This window comes from Mixophyes fleayi, chromosome 5 (genome assembly GCF_038048845.1).
Source record: "Mixophyes fleayi isolate aMixFle1 chromosome 5, aMixFle1.hap1, whole genome shotgun sequence".
Taxonomy (NCBI): domain Eukaryota; kingdom Metazoa; phylum Chordata; class Amphibia; order Anura; family Limnodynastidae; genus Mixophyes; species Mixophyes fleayi.
Genome location: NC_134406.1, coordinates 114,524,009 through 114,547,132, shown reverse-complemented (window position 1 = coordinate 114,547,132; position 23,124 = coordinate 114,524,009). Strand labels below are relative to the sequence as shown.

At 39.0% G+C, this 23,124-nt stretch overlaps 1 protein-coding gene across 13 annotated transcripts in view; it reads left to right on the top strand.

Moving 5' to 3' along the window:
- The window catches only part of TRIO (trio Rho guanine nucleotide exchange factor), a 535,982-nt gene that overhangs the window by 303,955 nt on the left and 208,903 nt on the right, over positions 1-23,124 (top strand). For 7 of the 13 annotated variants that reach the window (XR_012692806.1, XR_012692804.1, XR_012692807.1 and 4 more), the window contains exons 35-38: positions 1,944-2,236; positions 3,030-3,200; positions 19,426-19,518; positions 20,162-20,230. Coding sequence is in view for 4 of the 13 variants with exons in the window: in XM_075212723.1 (XP_075068824.1) it covers positions 1,944-2,236; positions 3,030-3,200; positions 19,426-19,518; positions 20,162-20,230 (626 nt within the window). In the remaining 9 variants the exon portion in view is untranslated. Of the gene's footprint in view, positions 1-1,943; positions 2,237-3,029; positions 3,201-11,756; positions 14,332-15,208; positions 15,308-19,425; positions 19,519-20,161; positions 20,231-23,124 lie in introns of those variants that run through there. The other 6 variants (XR_012692812.1, XR_012692809.1, XR_012692810.1 and 3 more) reach the window with 6 other exon arrangements.

Sequence of the window (23,124 nt, the reverse complement as noted above, 5' to 3'; positions counted from 1 at the left end):
TTAAATAGGCTTGATGGACAGCTGCTATGACAATAAGGCAATATTTTGAAACAAAACCAGAGGAAAAAACAAGCCCACGCTCGATATATCCCACAGTATATATGGTACCAGCTGCTTGGCAATAAGCCCGTGCTCGGTATATCCCATATTGTATATAGTACCAGCTGCGTGGCAATATAAATGCTCATATATGTATACAAAACAAAGACAGTTGTCAGCTTTTATTCTTTACACTGCATATCTGTGTGTGTCTAACAAAATGAAAATGCGGTATTAGTTCATATTTTGATCAAAACATTTAAGCCTGCATCCCAGCGTCAAGGGCACCTCATTTGATATGCCGGTCCTACACTGACTTATATGCTTTAAACACTATTAAAATGCAAAGTGCGATATTAATAAAGAGGGTAAAGTTAGGTTGAGAAGGATGAAGGGAATAGACATCAGTCAGCTTTTTGTTGAGGGAATTGGGTGGGGGGCATGGGGCAGTTTTAGGTCAGCTTTGTTTTTTTGTTTTTTATTTAACTTAGAATAAGTGTCTGTGGGACGACAGTTAAAGTTAGTGGAAGGCTCTCTAGTGGATGAGGTAGATGAATTTCGGATCGAAGGCAAATCTAAATAGGCTTGAATGTCTACAGTTCTTTGTATTGTAGCCAGTTAAGCAGGTTGGCATGGATTCTGTATATTTATCTTGGATTGAGAGTGAGATATCATCCATAGTCCTATAAAAGTCAATTACTTGAATCCATTCTGTTATAGATGGAGGTTTCTCCTATATCTGTTGTACATTTACTACTTCTTTAACAGCAGCATTCAAAGGTTTTAAGAGTGGAGTGTTTTTTGTAAACTAAAATCTGGATTTTGGTGTGTAATGCTAACCAGAAACCAGGGTCAACCGGTACCTCACCTCCCATGATTTTAGATATGTGAAGAACCTTTTGCCAAAAAGGATTAATCAAACACATTCCCAACAGGTATATAGGGAGTTCCTAAGTCTGCATTGCATCTCCAGTAAGTGGCTGGTATATTTCGGGAAATTTTGTTGAGTATACTAGGGCATCTGTGCCACCTGTATAGGATTTTAAATTGTGCTTCATTCACGGATAGGTTTGACGAGCATACGTTTGCCAGTTTAAGAATATATTTTTCTCTGTGCCTGTAGTTAAATTGTGTAGTTGACAGCCAAGAGAAATAGTAATGGCAGATTCCCTGCATGGATTTAAAAATGGATTACATGCATTTCTTATAGGCATATAAAACAGTTGGTGCTGATCCAGAGAATTACTCTAGTTGCCAAGTGTGGGGCAGATGCATCACTAGGTGCTTTTGTTTAGCCTTTCCTAGATTAATACAGCTTAGATTTTGATTTTTTTTATTTAAACTTCAACCTCATATAACTATTTGATATTTGTTAAATAGCAATATTTAAAATACAAGAACAATTCCTTCAAGTTCAGCACACTTGTTATTTTATGGCAATTGTAGTGAATCAGAGTTCACTGACACGGTATGAAGGGACTTGATTCTCATGCTCAGCAGTCAGAATATTTTAAATATGTTAACTATACAGCTGAATTTTAAAATTAATATCCCCAACAAAAAAATGTTCATGCAAATTGCTTTGTAAATTGCATTGCTGCTACAAAATCCACCCCCCCCCCCTCCCCGAAAAAAAAAGTGGGTTGACATCAGTCTAGAAAAACATTTATTGCATATCACGAATTTTATTGTTTTTAATGATTTGTAAGAGGTGTAAGATCTCTTAATTTATGGAAGAACAAGTGATCCTTTATATTTTTAGTGTCACACTTGACATTTGATAGTCATGCTCTTATTATGTACCTCTTTTTTATGTAGAAGACTACTTTTCTTACACCTGCATTCACAAAGTGATTTCATTTTGGTATCGTAAGATTTAAATCATGTATTTTCTTCCTCTACAGACTCCTTTTGTGTTTCCGGTAATGATGCTAGTCCCCCAGCTTCATTAAACTCTCTACAACCCCATATGGTTTGTACACAGAGCTCTCCAGGTCCTAAGCGCCCTGGTAACACATTGCGGAAATGGCTAACTAGCCCTGTGAGGCGGCTCAGCAGTGGGAAAGCTGATGGACATGTAAAAAAATTGGCCCATAAACATAAGAAAAGCAGGGAAGTGCGCAAGAACACAGACTCAAGCTACCAAAAGGATTCTGATGATAGTGCAGCAACACCACAAGATGAGACTATTGAGGAGGTTTGTAAAGAGCAATAATTTCTCATTTATGCACCTTGTTACTCAAGTTAATCTTCTCATTACTGTTTAAGACAATATTTAACTAGTGTAACAATGATATATTAATGCAAGGGACAGGATTTATTGTTGACTATAAAAATTTTTGTAAGCAAGTGAGATGTAACAAGGCAGATAAAAAAAAAGGACTTAAAATATCTCTGAAATTAGTTGACTATATATTATGGATTTATTTGTTTAATTCCCAGATAAATATGTAAACAAGCTCCACGTTTTGTGAAAACTGAAGATAATTTACAGTTGACACATGTTTTAAGGGATGTAATTATATCGCACATTCTTGGTTCCGCTGAAACTCTTGTTTTGAGGTTATTGGATGACATAGCACAAAGCTCTGTTCACTAATTTAATAAAGTAATGCAAATTTGTACACTTACACAAGTTTAATATTATTTAATAACTAGGCACAAGTTCATATACAGTAATCTCAAGTGGCATGTGCCACAGTGCAGCCAATAGGGCATTCTGAGACCTATCAATATGGGTTTAGGTTACTGGGGCTTATTCCACCCACTAAAGTGTTGTACAGACTATCGAATTTGGTGGCCTACATGTTTTATAGATTTTATATTTATAGATTGTTTTTTTTATTTTATTTTTTATGAAGAATAAAATAATATTCTGTGATATTTTTTAATAACAATCCAGACAGGAACTTCAGTGAAATCAGCCAGTGAAGAATTTTACGTAATTTAAAGTATATTCTCCAGTTCAGTATTTTTTATTGTTTTTGTAGCGAGTACGGAACGAAGGACTCAGTAGTGGTACACTTTCTAAATCATCATCATCTGGCATGCAGAGTTGTGGAGAAGAAGAAAGTGAGGAAGGGCCTGATGCAGTCCCGCTTCCACCTCCTATGGCTATTCAACAGCACAGCCTTCTTCAATCAGATACCCAAGATGACAAGGTACTTTTAACTATTTTCTGACATTAGGTGTAAGAAAATATATAGCTTCCATCATACATTTTTATGTATATATTCATGTTTTATATAGGTAATCCTAGAAAGTGTACATAGTGCTTCACATAATTCAAGAACAGTAAGACTACATTAAACTGTTATAGTTAAACTATGTTACAGTAGATATAGTTAAATACCTTTTGAGATAAAAAGATCAGGGATTGTGTTTTTGTCAACATAATAAAAAGGTTGCCATATTTATCATGCTGTGACACACTAAACAATATGTAACAGAAATATACTTAGTTGTCCTTTTTATGCATATAGCAATTAAAGACAAATCAAGCTGTCCACTCTAGTATCCAAGTTGTGCTGGACAACAATTTTAGTTGTAAATAGTTAAATTGTAAATTTAGAACCAGAAGATTATTAACTTAAAAACTTTACTAACACAGTATACATATCTCAACACATTTCAATACACCAATTCCATCTTGAAATAAATGATGTATAACTGTATTTGGTAAACAGAAACAAACACAAGGCAACTTTTATGGAGTAAGGGGGCTATTCAATTGTTGCCGTTAACGCTCTCAAACGAGTGCTCTAAAAATATTAGCGTTAATACGGTAATTACTGGCCAAATTTCATCTCGCAGCTCAGAAATTCAGCGAGTAAACTACCATATTAACGGTATTTACGCACATATTACCGTATAAACTGTAATATTTTTCAAGCGCTCGTTTTTTTTTTTGTTTTAGCGCGTTAAAAGCAACAATTGAATACCCCCCTAAATGTCTTAAATAAGTATCCAGTTATCTGATTTGTAAAAATGAAATTGCCAAGAAGCATCAAATTAATCCAATTTATTTATTGTACAAACACAGATTTACTAGCATTTTAATTCAACTTTTAGATCTTGCCAAATGTATCTTTCTTCTATTATGATCTTTTACTCTACTTGTCCTTTTTGCTAAACCCTGAAAAGTCCATTTGAGCATCAAAAGTGTCTTTTGAGCATACATGAGTATTACCTTGAGAATAAGAATTTTTTTGCCGGGGTAATTGTGAATTTGTCATAAAAGCATATCGCCACTGTCCTTCCTACACCTTCTAAAATGTACCCTCAACGAGGCCTGCTCTACAGATATAAACACTTTCTTACTCTCATGGCCAAAAAGCAGATTGCACACCAGATGCTGATTCCAGTTATTGAATATGAAGATGTGGTGGATAGTAATGCACCTCATACTCACCTTGGCAAATTACACTGTATGACTTTGTCATTTTGTAATGTATCTTCAGAGCCAATCATTGCAACACCAAACCTTGGTGGGATGTCCCTGAAGTCCAGTTGAACTGTTCACGTTTCCTTTCAAACCTTCAGGCATTTTTTTTTAGACTATTGTGCTCAGTTTTCTGTCTGGATCTCTTGCTCTGCAGCACTTTATGAACCATTAGCAGGCCACTGGAAATACATTTTAAAGTTAATATACCCGGTACCTCTACATTTACTTACCGGGAACCCACATATCTGGGACAGTCTTCCAGAGTCTAAGATGTTTTTAGACATCTGTTATTTCATATTAGAACCATGTGTGTTTGTATTGCATAATTTGTCATTTTCTTTAATTAGCAAAACAGTGTATGATCCCACAAAATACTTCAAAATGAGAGGTAATCATGTATGTATTCGTGGCAAAATATTTTACAAGTAAAACAAAAATCTGTTGACCTATTATATTAATTTAGACATTTTTTTTTTAGGCTCAAGGAGCCAGCCAAAAAAATTAGGAACCAGATAAATTTCTCCTAAATAACCCTTCTCTGTATTGCTCATCTATTCCCTCGTACATCTCGCCTCTTTATCCCGCCAATCATACCCCTTGTATAGTTTTTCTTCCACCACACCCCCTCCTATACAGATTTTCACTGGGACCAGTCCCTAGGTATATAGTCTCCCCCAAGTCATACCACTCTGTATTGATTCTACCTCACATCATGCCACCCTGTATTGATCCTTCCCCAGACCATGTGTGATCCCCCTTGGATAACCACCCATTTGACTCTCAACGAATGACCTCTCCTCTGATTTGTCCCATCCCCCATTCCAGTTATTTCACCTCTCTGCATTACTTTCTTGAGAGGATGGCAGAGATGTCTGCAACAAAACAGGCTTGCTAGCTCTCACAAGTCCAGTAGTTGAATGATAGTCTGGCAGCAAATCTTATTCATTCTAATTCGATGCCATACGGTCTGACTAATAGCTGTCACCAATTCCCGAGCCTGTAAGGCAAATTTATTAGGATGACACCCCATGTAGACCATCAGTGCAGTGTCGCCATCACTACAACTCTGTGGATTTTGGGTTTCACTTATCCCAATAATAATTTAACTCTACTTCTGTGGTCACCTGAATGTATTTTCCAGTTGCCGTATCATACGGATTTTGTTAAGCCCTGGTTTAGTACTTTTTCCACTTCTTCCCTACACCTTAAAAATACATATCCACTTTTAGTTATAAGCCAGTTTGACATCTTGAGCATAAAACAACATCATTAGTTTCAGTCATGTGACCGCCTCACTAATCAACTGCCCAGGCTTCTAAACAAAATACTCAGAGCTGCATTTAAGTGTCGAGACACATGAATAGGAAACAGCATGTGTAAAAAGTCATGGACCTGTAGTAAACATGAAGTCATGGCTTCAGAATTCTGCAAATCAGGAAGGCAATGCCAGAAGTATTATCTATGAGGCATCAAATAATCAAAAGGTGTACTGAAAATCCATCTAACCACGTAATTGTAAGGGATGGTAGTATACAAATTAGAAACCTTCATTGTAACCAAATAACAGGTATTCGGAACAGATAAAAGATGAGCCAACCAATTCACAAATTTCACAGTATCACGTATAAACGAAGATTGTGTTGTGGATATTGAGTTGTAAAAATAAAGTCTGTATATTGTAATAAAGGTTGACACAAAGAGTCACAATACAATATGATAGGCCTCCAGGAGATTTAAACACATTAATATGTATTGTTTGGAATCTCATTTGTAATGAGCATCTTAGAAAAATCTTGTGTAAGGATTAATGGTTGGACATAGGAAACTACTGCAAATTTTCTAACTGGTCTGGTTAATGTTATTAGTTTATTTGTTATAATTCATAGTAGGATCATATTTCAAACTTGTATAGCATCTGTCTTCTGACCTCCATTAATTCATTTTCATGATTAAGAAAACTCTTCCCCTTTATCAGCTGGACAAATGGCAATTTGAGTGTTGTCAATGGTTTCAAAGCATTTCTTTTACAAGGTTAAAGATTATTTAAAGAAATGTTATGGCTGTTAATAAAAGGAAGAGCATTCTGCTTAAGAAGTCTAGTAAGGCTGTTGGTTGAATAGTTTTGTAAAGGCGATCAAATGTACTTTTACCACGGAAAGAATCAGAATCTACACATAACTTATGCCTAATAAAATAATCCTTGAATTTGTGTCTGAAATTTTTATAGATCCACTTCCCAGTCACTCTCTGTACAAAATAAAATCCATTTCTTAAAACATACATCTCCGAATAAGTAGTAGTATAAACGGAAAACGACTTTTTATTTTTCAATTTTTATGTCAGTTAGTGCTCCAATTTAAATATCCAAACAACAAGTTTAGCAACAAGTATAAATTAACCTCTAAATCAGTCTGTTCCAATTAATTAATTTCCTTGTTCAGATTTCTATATCACAGTATAACTTTTAATAACTAAAGGCATTGAATCCAGAGAACATTGATTATACACTTTTATGCATCTGCCAAGTCCAAGCCTCTGTGGTTTCGTATTAATGGTTGTCATTGACTTCAGCTAATGGTGTAGATGCTATATATCCAGCACCCTCATCTCCTGGTACTGGTACTTGGTGGAGGTTGCTGAGTTACAGTAGCTGTGGTTGTAGCTTTCAAGACTTTGGCCATACTTGACAATTTTTTAAATCGGTCTTGCAGGAGATTCATGTGACAAGTGTGGGGTGGGGGATGGTGAAGTGATTGTGTCGCCATAGCCCCACCCCTTACTATAAAATAAACCCGACATTCACAGCATTGAATGGTGAGGGAGGGGCTTAATGGTGCGATGGCGCCATTAAGCTCCATCTCCACTAGTGTCCGGGAGGTTGCCTACTCTTCTGAGAGTTCGGAAGCCCCCTGGAAATTCCTGGAGAATTTTGCCCCAGTGCAGTTATTTAAACAAGTGTAATTGTGGCTGTCTTGATGAATTCCTGTGTGCTGGTCTGAACAATTGGAATGGATTCTATGCAGTGTCGGACTAGCCCGCCAAGGGACCAGGCTATCCTCCGGCAGGCCCCAACCCTGATCGCTCCCCTCTTCCTGTGGGGGAAGAAGGAAACTTAAAAAAAAAAAAAAAGAATTATCGCGTGACCTTGGCGATCCCCGACTCCTCTCTGCTCCGTTCACACTGAATGTCGGGCGTGACGTAATCACGCCAGACGTTCAGTGAGGAGCGCCGCAGAGAGGAGTCGGACAGAAGACAAGAAGAGAAGGAAGACGCCAATAGAAAATGTAAGTGAAGGAAAGTAAGCAAGGGGGGCAACACGGCAGTGTGTGAAGGGGGAAACACGGCAGAGTGTGAAGGGGGGGCACGGGCAGCATGGCACAGGGTGATAAAGGGGGGGGCAAAAGCAGCATGGAGGGGGCAGTGTGATCATAAGGAGGCACAGCATGGTGATGGGTGTGTGATGGCACAGCGGGCTTGTGGAAATGTAATGTGTGTGTGGTAAGTGGTGGCTAAATAATGGGTGCTATTTTGTGAGGCAATTTAATTTTATAGTGAGGACTATTAATTTATGATGGGGTGGTTTGGGGGCTGTTGAATGTGGGGCTGAGTTTGAGGAGCATGAGGTCTATTTATTAAATGTGAATATGAATTATTTAATGACAGTGACAGTTGCGGGAAATAGGTATATTTATTATACGTAAATGTGATTAATTTATTGCAGGGGCTGTCTGGAGGCAGGGAAATAGGTTTATTAAATGGGAATACTATTACTTTAATGTTGGGGCTGGAGGAAGGCCTAAGTATTAATTGTAGGTCCTATTGATTTAATGCCGTGGCTGGTTGGAATTGTCTAAATGTACCCATTATTTTTTCCAAATAGGGCCCCCAACATTCCAGGATCCAGACAAGCTGCAACTAAAGAAACCAGCAGCCATAGGTGGTAAAAGTGACAACATGTAGGACAGTCTGTCAAATGTTCTGAGTCTAGTGCAGGCTTGGCTAACCTGAGACACTCCAGGTGTTGTGAAACTACAAGTCCCAGCATACCCTTCCAGCAATAAGCTGCTATATATTGGCAAAGCATGCTGGAGCTTGTAGTTTCACAACACCTGGAGTGCCACAGGTTAGCCATGCCTGGTCTAGTGGGACAATGCCGATTTTTGGAGACTGTTCTGCCCAATCTAAGGGGCAGGTCAAGACTGTGTACTCTTTATATACACACTGCATTCTTTATATACTACACTATGGTGCTAGCTGTCCTTCGTGGGCAGACCACTCCCCCTCTAGTGTCTGGTCTCGCCTCTATGATGGCTGGCCATACCCCCTCTGGTGGGCCCCTAGCATTGCAGTCCCCCAGTGGGCCCTTCATGCCCCAGTCCGACACTGATTCTATGTGTATATTATACACTCAGTGGCCTTTTATTAGGCACACCATCACGCGGCAGCGACTTAATGTATAAAAGCATGCAGACGTGTTCAAAAGGTTCTGTTGTTGTTCTGAACAAATACCAGAATGGGGATGAAATGTGACATAAGCGATTTCACTGTGAAATGGTTGTTGTTGCCAGACAGTGTGGCTTGAGTATTTCAGAAACTGCTGTTCTTCTGGGATTTACATGCACAACAATCTCTAGAGTTTACATAGAATCGTGCTTAAAACAAAAGGAGCAGCAGATCAGTTTGCGAAAGTGCCTGGTTAATAAGGAAGGTCAGAGGAGAATGGCTAGACTGGTTCAAGCTGACAGGAAGGCGACAGTAACTGAAATAACCATGCATTACAACAGTGGCATGCAAAAGAGCATTTTTGACTGCATAGCATATCAAACCTTGAATTAGATAAGCTACAGCAGCAAAAGGCGTAAAATTTTTATGTAGCTACCCAAATACGTGTCTTTTTAATCATTTCTCACATTTAATACGACGAGTGTTCCAGCTGTTGTCCCTAGGATTTCATTGGACTATGCGAACATTAAAACACACCGTTGGGAATCCGACACACCCCCTGATGAAGTCATAATTGATGACGAAATGTGTTGGGACATAATCACAACTAAGAAAGGTTGCCTAGCAACATCCAGCGACGTCACAGAGTTCCCCTGACTGCAGTACGGAGTTGGGGACAGCAAGCCGTGCAAATACATCTCTTCAGGTAGCAGGCAAAATTTTCACTCCAGTCGCAAAGGACGTTTAAAGATACCTTTTAAAGAATTATCACACATGTTAAAATGTGAGTGTATCTGGTTTTCAATGTTTTGTCTAATAAACGTACCTAGTGGGTACTTGACTATATAGCTCCTTTTTTTTTCCTCTTTTCAATTTGAACGTCATACACTGACGGAGAAAGGACGGAGATTATTATTACAGACTTTACCAATAAGCCCATGTCTTGTAATTAACAGACAAACACTCTGGATTGATACTAATAGGAAGGACAACTGCAGTGAGTCTATGCAATTTAGGCTACATATATTTTTATTTTTATTTCTGCTATAGATCTATCTATATACCATATACACCAGGTGACTTGTTTGTCAACAGAACAAATTGGTTATTCATACCATTAATCCAAATATTACCCTATTTCCCCTCCCCTCATTTACGCCTAATTCTATATCTCTCTATTGACAGCAGCAAAAGACCACACTGTGTGCCACTCCTGTCAGCTAAGAACAGGAAACTTTGACTTCAGTCAAAAAAAAAACAGTTGAAGGTTGGAAAATCGTTGTCTGGTCTGACGAATCTCGATTTCTGCTGTGACAAGCAAATGTCGGGTCAGAAATTGGGGTAAACCATATTCCATGGATCCATCCTGCCTTGTGTAAACTGTGCAGGCTGGTGGTTGTGTAATGGTGTGGGGAGTGTGTTTTGGCATACATTAGACCCCTTAATACCAATTGAGCACTAGTTAAATGCAACAGCCTTTAGAGCACTCTCAAGGAGGCGAGGCTGCTGACCATGAACATCCCTTTGTGGACCCAGTCTACCCATCTATTAATGACTATTTCCAGCAGGATAACACGCCATGGCACAAAGCACACGTCATCTCAAGCTGATTCCAGAAACAGGACAATGAGTTCAGTGTACTCAAATGTCCTCCACAGTCACCAGATCTCAGTCCAACAGAGCACCATTTGGAATCGGTGGAAAGGGAGATTTGCAGCATGAATGTGCAGCCAACAAATCTGCAGCAACTGGGTGAATCTGGATCTGATCAAAGTCTCCTCAACTCATCAGAATTTTAACATCATTTGAAGTGTTGTAATGGTAGCTGGAGTTAGATCACTATTACTTATGATCTCTTATTGCTCTGGTGCAGGGAAAACCAAGAACCGAGACTGCTTTTGACACCATAGCAAGAGTGCATTCATATCACATTTAACACCGATAGGGAGCCTAGGAATCGAATGGACACATCAGTGGAACCAAGAGTCTGTCAATAGCAGCTTGATTTATGTCTTGCAGGAGCCTGCCCATTGATTATACTAGGCTTTGTACTAGTCCTGTTGTACAGGTCTTAGATATATGGAGGACTGGTGTTAAGTCATTAATGGACCACTAAACCTTAAGTACAAGTAGTACAATACAATGCAAGTTGAAGTACATAAAAGGGTTACTAATAACATTAAAAATATTTATGTAAAAGATCCCATAATTTTAGAGAACTGAGGTGTTTGACTTGCTTTTTCTAACATTGCTACACAGCTGAACTTTCAGTTATTATATGCAAAAGGAGTCTAATGCTGGGATATCCGGCACTGGCAGTAATTTACTGTACTGTATCGTGACCTATGTGGCCCCAAAATTACATAGACGACACATAATAATTCTGCCAAAATCAATAGGATCACTATCGAGAATGTTTGTAGTTTCAGTTCAGAAGATTTTTGCTTATTGGCCTGTTTGTGTAATAACTTATGACTTAATTTGCAAGGTTCAATGACGCCAAATTTTTCTGGCTACTTGGCCAGATTCCGTTCAACTTAGCCTCCTTATATGTCTATAAACTGACAGTGGTCCTACGTTTGAGGGAGCAGTTCAATGTCCGTGACCAGCTTAAAAGTTTGGCTTTAATGCCTCAAATTTATGGTGAATGGTGCACTACAATTTTAAGTTTGGTATAATCACTAAACAATTGCTTTCTTGTGTTTTTTAATGTGTAGTTTTTATCAATTACTACCGGATTGATTCTATCGTGCAACTAATTTTGTTTTTCCCCCTCCCCCTTTCTTTCTCTTTTTTTCATTTCTTCCATTTTCCTACTGATTAAATTTAGAATTATGTTGACTTGTGTTCTGTCTCTGTTTTGGCTCAGTTCCCATACCTTTCCATTTAAAACTGTTTGGAATTACTTATCTTAACCCTCATTTCCCTTCTACATTTGTCTCTGTTCCCATAACTTTTAAAATTGTTTAGAATTCCTTTCCTTAATCATTATTTTTCCTTTTATTATCATCAAGTATGTTTAGACATTCTTTTAGCTGCTAATTGGTAAACAAGAGTGGAAACATCTTGCACCTGTATTTTGTTGTTGTTTAAGTTTGCACTGTGATTGGGCTAACCTTTTGTTGCATGAAGTTTGCATCTATACTATGTAGCTCCCATTTTAATATTATGTGTTGTTCTCCTTGGCTTACAGTTACTTAACGACATGTGATTCAAGACACATGTTTGTTAATGATTGTAACTTCAACTGAATGCCGTTCAACCCTGCATATGTTACTTGTCAGCTGCCATTACACCAGTTTTTGCCACAATTGACATTTTTTAGAGTATGATGACAGCAATCTACTGTACACATCATATACCTGTGCGTAAAGAGGATTGGCAGTAAGAATGGTGAGCTACTACTTTCAGAGCAACTGAAGCAAATCATTAAATAATGAAGTATGCTTCCAGGATAAGGTGATATTTTCTATAGTTTGGTATTTTTGAATCGTGAGATATTGTAGTGAACAAATTATTTTGCCTTATCCTTTTTTTTTTTCTTTGCCTGGTTATGTATAGATAATCTAATAGATAATTCGGAGTGCTGTGATAGAGTTTTGCTGTAATAGTGGATTGTAATATGAGACATTTCTTAGTTTTATTTTTTAACACAATTCATTGGTAACAATACAATAGAAAATAAATCATGGATACAGTCCAATCAATTGATTTCACTGAATCCTGGCCGGGATTCTTTTCATAATGCCCTGGCACAGCTGTTCATATTGTAAATATGTTTCTGAAAGAATTCCTAAATTATCATTAAGGTTTGGCCCTTCTAAAATAGCTTGAACATGTACTCTATTAGTGGTTTATACATAGTATATGTGGCTTATAGATTTTCAATGGAATTGTTAAAAAAAAATTAATCTAATTTTTATTTTTTTTAAATGGTTTGAAGTTATGCTGGTACTTCAAATCGCGAGATTCCATTATTATTGAAACAATAATTCTGACGCGTTCTGAATACTAGGTCCTATACTTCTGTGTGTGTAATTGTGTGTATGCAGTGGTCACTGTGGGCCAGTACAGGTTGATATGATGTAGCATTTACATTGGCTTCGAGGCCCAAGCCTTGCTGTTTAGTGTGTGCACAGATGGGAGAGATCCTCTGCAGGGTGTGAGAGCGTAAGACGGTGCCCCCATCGTTTTCAAGATCTAAAGCACTTTTAGAGCATAATTATCTTCCCACCTTCGACAGTGACTGAGCTCAAGCAGAGACCAACGCTATGTAAGTTACAGCCTCCTCTGCATCCTGAAACATCTGGTCCCTCACCCATGCTGTCTGTACCTTGTGACAGTTCTGCATCTGCTTGCACCTGTCGGGGTGCGCTATTTCCACGTGGGATGGGAGCTGGCTCTCCAAACAAAGCCTCAATGTTTTCCTGCTCAGCATGTCTTCTCATTCCAGTACCCATCTAAGCCTGTTATAAAGTGACGTATGTCCTGTGGCGCAGGTAAAGGACCCCTCAGTGCATGAGGGTTTAATGCTGTGAATTGTAACTCTTCTGCTTCATTTATTTTACATGAGGCTTATGGAGGAGTTCTTCATCATCCCTAGATATGGGAAGCCTCTGCTTTACATAGACATTGGGGTCACCTGACATACAGGTCCTGTAGTATGTGTTAGTATAGAATGAATAGCATAGTGTATTTATTTATTTCACTTTTTTACTATATGTTTTAGGCTTATTAAATAATAAATATATAAATTATTGATACAGGTAATTTTTTTTGTTTGCATGTCAAAACTAACGAATTCCCTGAAGTGTGTGGGTCCTCGCTGGCCCCTCAAGCTCGGCTTTTCAGTGAAATTTTCTATAGTACTCTTCTAAATTTTCACTTCGACCACTGTGTGTGTACATATATATACAGTTAGGTCCATATATGTTTGGACAGTGACACAATTTTCATAATTTGTGCTCTGTAAGCCACCACAATGGATTTGGTATTTAACAGTGGAGATGCAATTGAAATGCAGATCTTCAGCTTTAGTTTAAGGGGTGTAACAAAAATATTGTATGAAACGTTTCAGAATTGCAATTTTCTCTTTCCTGCCATTGGGGGACACTGCGAGACATTGGGATATAGTAATGGGTCCTGGAGTCTTGTCACTTTATCAGCTTGTTTGATCTTTACTCTCCTCCTTTACTATGCTCCGCCTCTTCTGTAGTTTCCTCAGTTTTTTTTAAAGTGACTAGGAGCAAAGGTCACTTAGCTATGGGTTCCTGCCTATACTGAGTTAGATTTAGAAAATTCATGTTTTTCTTTTATTCTCCCTGTAGGTGCAACGCGGGGCTCAAACTGAAGACCCAGGTGAGTGAGTAGGACTTTTGCTCTGCTCACTCCGGGTCCCAATTCAGGTAAGCAGAAGCTTTGCTCACTTACTGAGCACCTCTGCCAGCATTCCCCCTAGAGACAAGCAATAGGGGTCAATTTGGGGGCACAGTGACCACTGGTCACAGGAAAAGGTTATACAGGAGGTACCCTTCGCAGTGGCCGCAGCTCTAATATCGGACAGGGGAGTGAAGCTGCAGTAGCCTCTCCTCCCTGTCCGTAACTCATGCCGGCAGGCCCCCTTCATTCCGCGCTCGTCCCCTAGACAACGAGCTACAAGGGGGGCTATAGCAGCACTCTCAAGGAGGCGAGGCAGCTGTATTATATGGCGCACGCACCTGGGTGCAATAAATAAAGCGTGCGCCGAGCAGAAACCCCGGTGGTCATCTTTCTAGAGGCACAGGAAGTCTGGAACAGCCAGAAGGGGGGGGGAAAGGAGTTCAGCAACGGACTTCCTTCCTCCCATTCATTTTCTGCCGCAAACGGTGGACACACCAGGAGAACATCGTATAGCACGCTGCCCGACTCTGCCTCTCTTCTGACTGCAGTGCATACACTATCTGATATCATTGCAGGCTTTGTAGCCAATTAAGCGATTGCAAGGGAATTGTTGTGTTTTACTGTGATTGTGACTTATAGTTTACTATTTTTCACATACAGGACTGTATTACCCATTGTTGGGGGGGAGTACTATTTATTATATGACTACCTGGTATAGAGACTCGGTAGATTCCTATCTTAACAGATGGAAAATTTTCTATAACATTTTAATAACTGGTTCTATTTATCTGCTTGCTTAAAAATATGGCTGAGAAGGGGACAACAAGAAGCAACGAACGCTCTGTATCTACTTTGTTATATTATACCTGTACCAAGTGTAATACTAAATTATCTGTTGGACAGACAGGCCGGGATGCTCTTTGTGTAGCCTGTAGTGCTGACGTCCAAGTGCGGCATAATCCAGCCCAGGGGGTGTCTACAGCAGTGGAGGAACCACTCTGGGTAAGATCCCTGTCAACAGCCGTGGAAAGACTAACTTGTGTGATGCTACGGGCAACAGAGGTTCGCTGTCTTTGCAATGCACGTCACGACCCCAGGCTGCGATTCCCACCTAAGCTTCATTGCACAGTCGCAATAGTAACGATCTGAGCCTATATAACGTATGCGTCGGTCTCACATAACCCGAATCAGAATTATATTTCAGTTATTATATTCTTAAATATAAAGATCCTCGAAAAATTATTTTAATAAAATAGTAATGCAACGTAAATTTTTGTTTCATACAGTAATACTATTGAAACGTCTATTATATTTTCAAGCTACTAAAAGGTCATTAAGATCTTTAACATACTGTCTAATGTTTAAGGAGGCCCACATCAAGGAACCAGAGGGCCCATTTGCCATCAGGCAAGCTGACACAAAGGCCACTCCGCCACTGGAGACGAGACCAAAGGGAAATAATCACTCCAGTTAAATAGTTTATGTTAATAAATTTGGTCTAGATCACATGTTCCCTATCATATTTAGTGATGCTGTGAACGATTTCGGAGGTATGCTACTTGTTCCTGTTCTCCATTGATCCAGCTCCACTATCCAAAAAGGTTGATTTCATTACTTCATAAAATTACTCTAGAGACTATAAAAACTCTTGGGCTTATTACCCATTGGTAAAAGTTCATACTTAATGAAATGAACATAGCTCCTTACAATTCCAAGCCACACCTATTTAACGAACTATATATTAGCACTTAAAGAAGAACTTAACTAATTTCAGTTTTATAAATCGGTATTCTATCCACTACTGGTATAATTTTGTTGGTCCTGTTCCTCTTTGTATTAATTTAAAGTCCTCCTGTGTTCTACAACTGACAGAGGTTGGGCTTCGTATATCTGGATATGTGGGGTTACCAGACATAGGTTTGTGGTAAATACACTTCTGTATAAAAGAAATCATTTAGCAGATTTGTTTGGATGCCCCCTTAACCAGGTGTCTATCAACTTTTATTTAGCTGAAACTACGCATCCTCCTTTGTAGACAAATAACATTGTACATGTATTATTGGTATGCATGGCATTTCCTGTTTTTGTTTTCGTTTGTGGACAAAAATAAAATATGTAAGCATTCAGCTTTCCCTTTATCTTCTGCGATGTTTTTTCCCCCCTAGTCTGTATAATGAGGGCTAGTAATACTTGTTTCTTGTGCTGTTTGTGTGTTTAAATTAAATATTATTGTTCATTGTGCATAAATATAGATGTGTGTGTGTGTGTGTCTGCTGGCGAATATCTTACACAGCTCTCAAGGTGAAGCCTCCAAATCTTACATAGTTATTTAGTATCGAAAAAGTAACCCATTAGTCTATAGAGCGACAAATATTGAAACCATAATTTTTAGGTTGTAAACAATTGTTTGACTGCTAGAAGCAAACCTCGCCACAACACGACATAACGATAGCACGACAGAGCAACATATCTTTTATAAATAACATTTTTGCTCTATTTATCAAATAATTTTGTTAATCTGTAAAAACTGCTACACATTACAAATCGGACCCGCGTAACGCTGGGTGACCCTGCTAGTAGTTACATAATTTAGTTCTCAGACCCTTCTCTCATTTTCCCAACTTATCTCTAATACATTGTTGCATTGTTTAACCATATTATGTTTCTTGTTGGTCCATTATAAATGTTTCTGGTATAAGGTATATAACTACAACACTATCTATGTGAAACATTTTTCAGTTTTATAGGCTATAAATTTCATTGCTTGTCTGAGCTGATTAAATTTAGCTCTTTTCTTTAAGTAAAATGTTACCATTTTACTAAATATCAGATTATTGCCAGGTTTACTAGTTTTAGTCTCCTAATGAAATCGGAATAGTTAAAATAACCCATATGTTTATGCTAGATGGCCTATTACAAATCATAATTAATACACTGCTGGTTATTTTTTGTTTATGTACATCCAAGGAGAATGCATTAAGCAAGTCTTAAATAGGATTTTACATATTCTCATATATTCTCATATATTTTAGATTCCTCTTTAACTTACTGTAATCTTCCAAATCCACAGCCAAGTCTCAGGTATACCCACTATTTCAGAATTATATTCCAATTCTCATTAACTCTAGTTCACCTATTTTGTTTCAAATACTTCTATCATTCGTTAACTTACATTTGATGCTTTTCATGGATCCCAATTTTAGGTACCTCTTTATCTCCTCTTATAATCCCTCCTACTCCCCCTCTATTTCCCTTTACTAGGCCATGCACACCAACTGCACTATCTTGTCTGTCGTTTCTATGTTCACCTACTTTCTTCAGTTCCTAGTTTAAAATCTCTTTCCACCGTCTAGCTACCTTCTATCCCAACACCGCAGAACTATGCCAATTGAGGTGCGTCCAGTAGAAATCAAAATTATCCTTCCATCACCAGTGTCGCAGCCCTCAATCTCCCTCAGTTGCTGGTATCTACTGTCTTTTAAGTGTAACGTATTCAGGTACAGATACTACCTGTGCTCCTTGCTCTAGGTTTACAGCCTACCTTGCTGAAAACATTTTTGAGGACCACCCATCCACCTATAAATTTTGTCTTTGGTATCAATGTGAATCATTCCAGCTCTTCCTGACAGTTTGCCAGTACAGCATGTGCAATATGCTGAACCTGAGCTTACAGGAAACTCCAAATGCTCGGCTTTCATGGTCTTCGCAAACATATTGCCTTATCTGTCCACCTTATGATTGAATCCCACACCACAGGACCTGTCTGGCCTTTGCTCCAGAAAGGATGGAGTTAGGAGTGAAGCTGTTATTTCCCTAGTTACTTGAGGATGTGTTTTGCTGCAGCAAAAATATTCCTGAAGTGGCCTCATCAATATCAGCCATTATTGGCACATTTATTTTGTTGTGTATCATCAGGACTAGCCTCTCTGACACAGTTCTGACCCTGTTCATCTACCCTTTGTCCTGTGACAAGCTCTCTACCTCATAATTCTGATCCTAAATCCCATTCCATCTAAATTTGTCATAACCACTACCTACTTAGCCCATGCAGCCCTATGCTTTACACAAGTGAACTGCTAGTAACTCATCTCCTGAAAAGATCTGTATAGCTGTGAGCATTTCAGAACTCTGATTGGCTACTGGTGGCTCTGTCCCGACTCCCCACCCTCTTCAAAATTTCGTGCCAAGCAAGTTACAACTAACAAGAGGTACTCTGAACCTAGATGAAAATATCTCAATTAATCTCAGGAATTAATGCAATTTGATTAAATTTGAGAATTACGGGTGCTAAAATACTAACAGATTATCACCCTTTTAAAAAACAAATTGTAAAAACATTAAATGAGTAGGAAAAGTACTCCATGAAAAATAAACAAAGCAGGAATAAATCCTTGCAATAGAATATGCATTTAAAAACCCATTTGCTCCTTTGATGCAGTTGCAAATAAATGAAAATCACTGTATAATTCGCAAACCTTGTTGGTACTCGTAAAATATCCTGTACATCCCATTGTTCTCTTTCTTCAACAAAGAGATGATTTTGTGATTTTGCCACTGGGCAGACAATACTGAGTGAGCTTTTGCACACCTTACCCTTTGGGGGAGACCAACTTGTGTACTTAATTAAACCCATGTGGCTAGTGTAGCTACTACATTAAGCTGAAAGCAACAGGAACCAAATAACAAGCCAGTAACATGTATATCTAAAGTGTGTGCCAAAATTTACAGTAATGCCAGAATCCACTGTTGGTCTCTTTTAGTGTCCCATACGCTTCTTATATGCAAAAGCAAACAATAATTAAAATAAAGCATTTCATCCTGTTAAAGTGTACTGTCAGTTTTCCTGAAAACTGAAGCTTACAGTAGTTTTACCTCGTGTGTCATTGTTAAAAAAAGTCTCGTAAAATATTGTTTGTATTTTGTGCACAAGAATATGGGACACGGAGTAAAGACAAATCAGGCATGAGAAACACTGAGAATTTGAACCAGCATGTGCACTGTTTATTTATTTATTGTCTGTTTCTTGAATTGACATTGTTTTTGTTTTCTTCTGAGGTTTTTATTTTTTAACTTTTTTTTTTTTTTTAAATGTGCTTGAAACTTTATGTATTTTTCTTCAGACTTCTCGATTGCTGCCGCGTCCAACTAGTTCTGAAACTCCAAGTGCAGCCGAGCTTGTCAGTGCCATTGAAGAACTTGTTAAAAGCAAAATGGTAAGTAAAACCATGTTTAGTTAAATGGAGAGTGGTGTTATGAATGAAAACTTTCTGTGATGATTGACTCAATCTATTCTATTTCCAGAAACAATGAAAAATCATGTCTTGGGCCAAATATTAGTTGCAGGATTTAAAGTGACAACCAAATTGTTTGTTTAAAACATATGTATAATTTGAGCAAAATATTGCTTCTTTTTGGGCATTATACAACATCTCTACTCTGCCTTTTGGTATCCTAACACGCAGGAGCAAACCGACAGGCTTTGCAGGAGTTAAGGCCTTAGGAAATATCTAATTTGCATTATAACCCCCTACTTTCATGGGCTAATCATTTTGAAATAGTAAGACCAATCTGCATGACATTTGGCATGCAGTGTGATATTGGCTAAGTGATTTTTTTTTTTTTTTTAAGTTTGCTTGGATATCCTTTCAGCTGTTTTGTGCTAGAGTAGTTTAAAAAACAGATTTTTTTACATGTGGAACTTTAGCACTTAATCTAATGGCTGACAAGAAAGCTATTCTTGAAATGTGGCATGACTTACTTTTTTTGTAGGACTGTGTGCTTCTGACTGTTCAAAGTGTGTGAAATAAGCAAATTTGTAAAAATCCAGGAGTAAAATGCACCCATGTTAATTAATAGGGGCAGCACGTGCACAGAGCTGTTAGTGAAGGAAAAGAAGCAAAGAACAAGCTGACAGGGCTGTGTCAGGTCTGTTCTCCAATTTTTCTTTCCCTCGTGTGAAAATCATTTTGGTCTGTTTCCACATATTACTTTGTTCCTGAAAGTGCCCATGTTATTACTTATAGCCTGTTGCCCAATTTTACTATATTCCCACACTTACTGCAGTACATTATCAACTTTCTGCACTCATTGTGGTATAATACATACTGATATCTCTGCACTCACTGTGTTAATAGTATATGACCATTCCCCCAAACTCGGTATAATATGTAAGTATGCCCCAACACTCAGTGGTATTGTAAATAATTATACCTCTGCACTCACTGCTGTACTGTACATAATTGTTCCTTTGCACTCACTTTGCTATTGTATACAATTATGTCAATACCCGAGAGCTTTCTCACTGAGCTGGCCCTGAGATTGTAGTAACTAAAGCTGGGTACACACTACACTGTTTTCGTCCAATAATCGGCTCAAACAGCCGACATACGACCGCTCGTTCAAAATTCGGGTCAGTGTGTGCAGTGACACGATGGTCGAAAGTCTGCCCAAATGGACGATTATCGCCTCATTTGGTTGGTCGTACCGTTTAATATTTTCGTTCCAATCTCGTTTCCGCTGTGTAGTGTGTACAAACTTCCAACCGATCCACAACAGTGAGTACGAAATTACAGTCATTGCTCACGACAACATGGCTGTAAAAAGTCGCTTACGGGACGTCCGCTCTTCCCTTTATAGTCCTAGACAAGACTAGTGTGTATGCAGTCCATGGACCGAGCGATCGGAACATCGATCTCATGTAAAATCGCTCGGCATAAAAAGTTGGTCGAAATTTCTGTAGTGTGTACCCAGCTTAAGGCATGGGCTTCAAATCTGCAGTGAGTCTTATGTTTGTCTGTTACTTCTGGGTGTGTCTGTTTTCTCCCAAGTCCAAAAACATACTGGCATTTTTATTGGCTTTCTATGAAACTGGTCCTACTGTGTGTGTATTTGTGTGCCTTTGCAGAAATCAGATTGTAGCCTCCGCTAAGCAAGGGATCAATGTGTCTGTTCCTTGTTGAACATATTGGTGCTCTATAAAAGATAATAGTGACTTAATTTAAAACATTTTTTTTCACTTTTAAAATATACAATTGCAAATGTTTTCTAACAATGTTTTTTTATTTATAATTCTAAAGCAAGGTTTTAGTTTGTACATTGTTTTTGTTTTGATTTTTTACTTCGGATAGCTTGGTATTTTAATATTGTAATATTGTGCATGCCTAAATTGACAGTGAATAGGTCATATCAGTGGACTGGTGCATGCATGGAAGAGGCCCTCGTTCTGTTCCTTTGAGTGGGAGCCATGGGAAGCTAGAGCAGCATCGCAGTTACATTCCTGATCTGATCACTCAGACTGTGGGAAGAATCGCACTCGTATAGATGTTAAGGACAACATAATCAGTCAATAACTGTTATATAGTCTAGCCCAGTGGTTCCTAAACTTTTGGGAACCAAAATGCACCCTCAGGATCACCATCATTTTTCCACGGTACCCTTAAACCACAATAATTTCCGGGTAGTCCCGTTTTTTTAAAAAAGTTGGGTCAAAATGGCGTAAGTTGTATTTAGACCCCTTCACCATCACGTTGTGCCCCTTCACCATATCACTCTGTGTCCCCCCTCTTTGCCAGCTCACTCTGTGTCCCCCCTCTTTGCCAGCTCACTCTGTGTCCCCCCTCTTTGCCAGCTCACTCTGTGTCCCCCCTCTTTGCCAGCTCACTCTGTGTCCCCCCTCTTTGCCAGCTCACTCTGTGTCCCCCCTCTTTGCCAGCTCACTCTGTGTCCCCCCTCTTTGCCAGCTCACTCTGTGTCCCCCCTCTTTGCCAGCTCACTCTCTGTCCCCCCTCTTTGCCAGCTCACTCTGTGTCCCCCCTCTTTGCCAGCTCACTCTGTGTCCCCCCTCTTTGCCGTCTCTCTCTCTCTCTCTCTCTCTGTGCGTCCCCCCCAACCTCCTTCTGCCCCCCATTCACTCTCCGTTCCTTTACTCTTACCTTCTTCCTCATGTTTTGCTGTCTTTTTTCCTGATGTCCTCTCTGCTGCTGCTCCTCACTGACACTGTCGGACGTGATGATGTCGCGCCCGGCAGTCAGTGAAAAGGATCTGGCACTGGAATGGTAAGTAATTATTTTTTTTCCCCTAGGGCGATCGCGGCACCCCTGTGACAGCGCCGCACACTTTGGGAACTGCTGGTCTAGCCAATCTCCAATTTGAATCATACCTGCATTGTGTAGACAAATTAGACACTATGCATGAGATTCAAGTAGCTGCGCATGCTTCCGGATATCACCACTATGTCCAGCTATGCACATTGCTGGCTAATGCAGTACAGAATCTCTGCTCATTTTCTCCTTGCATCTCTATGGAAAGATCAATGGAGATTTGAGTTAAAATTCCACAGCTATGCGTCTCCCGCGGACTGTTCTGGAGGCACATTGTGGCATCTTGCTCCAAATTGCATTCCCTATGATACAGTAGTCTTGTGGGGTTTAATCTAACCGCTTACCACAAGTTGGAGATCAAAATACTTGTTAAACACTGTTACTCTTCCCATATCCCAAATATATGAGAAGTTATAGGCCTGGAAGACAATAGGCCTGACAGAATATTTATACTGCATCGAAACACGCAGACTTGAGGTTGGAATGATAGATACATCAGCAGTCTTCACAATGACTATTGCGAGGATCAGTCCTCATTTCCCAATACTGGCAGGCAGAATCACACAATATGCAGAAATATGGACGCATTCAATCACAGATCAAAGATTTTGGACATTGCAAGAAATGGATACAAGATATCCCAGGAGAAACTTCTTTGTCTCAATTCAAGACTCTAAATACTCCAGTGGAATTGGGAGCCTTAAACAACCGTCTGCAGTA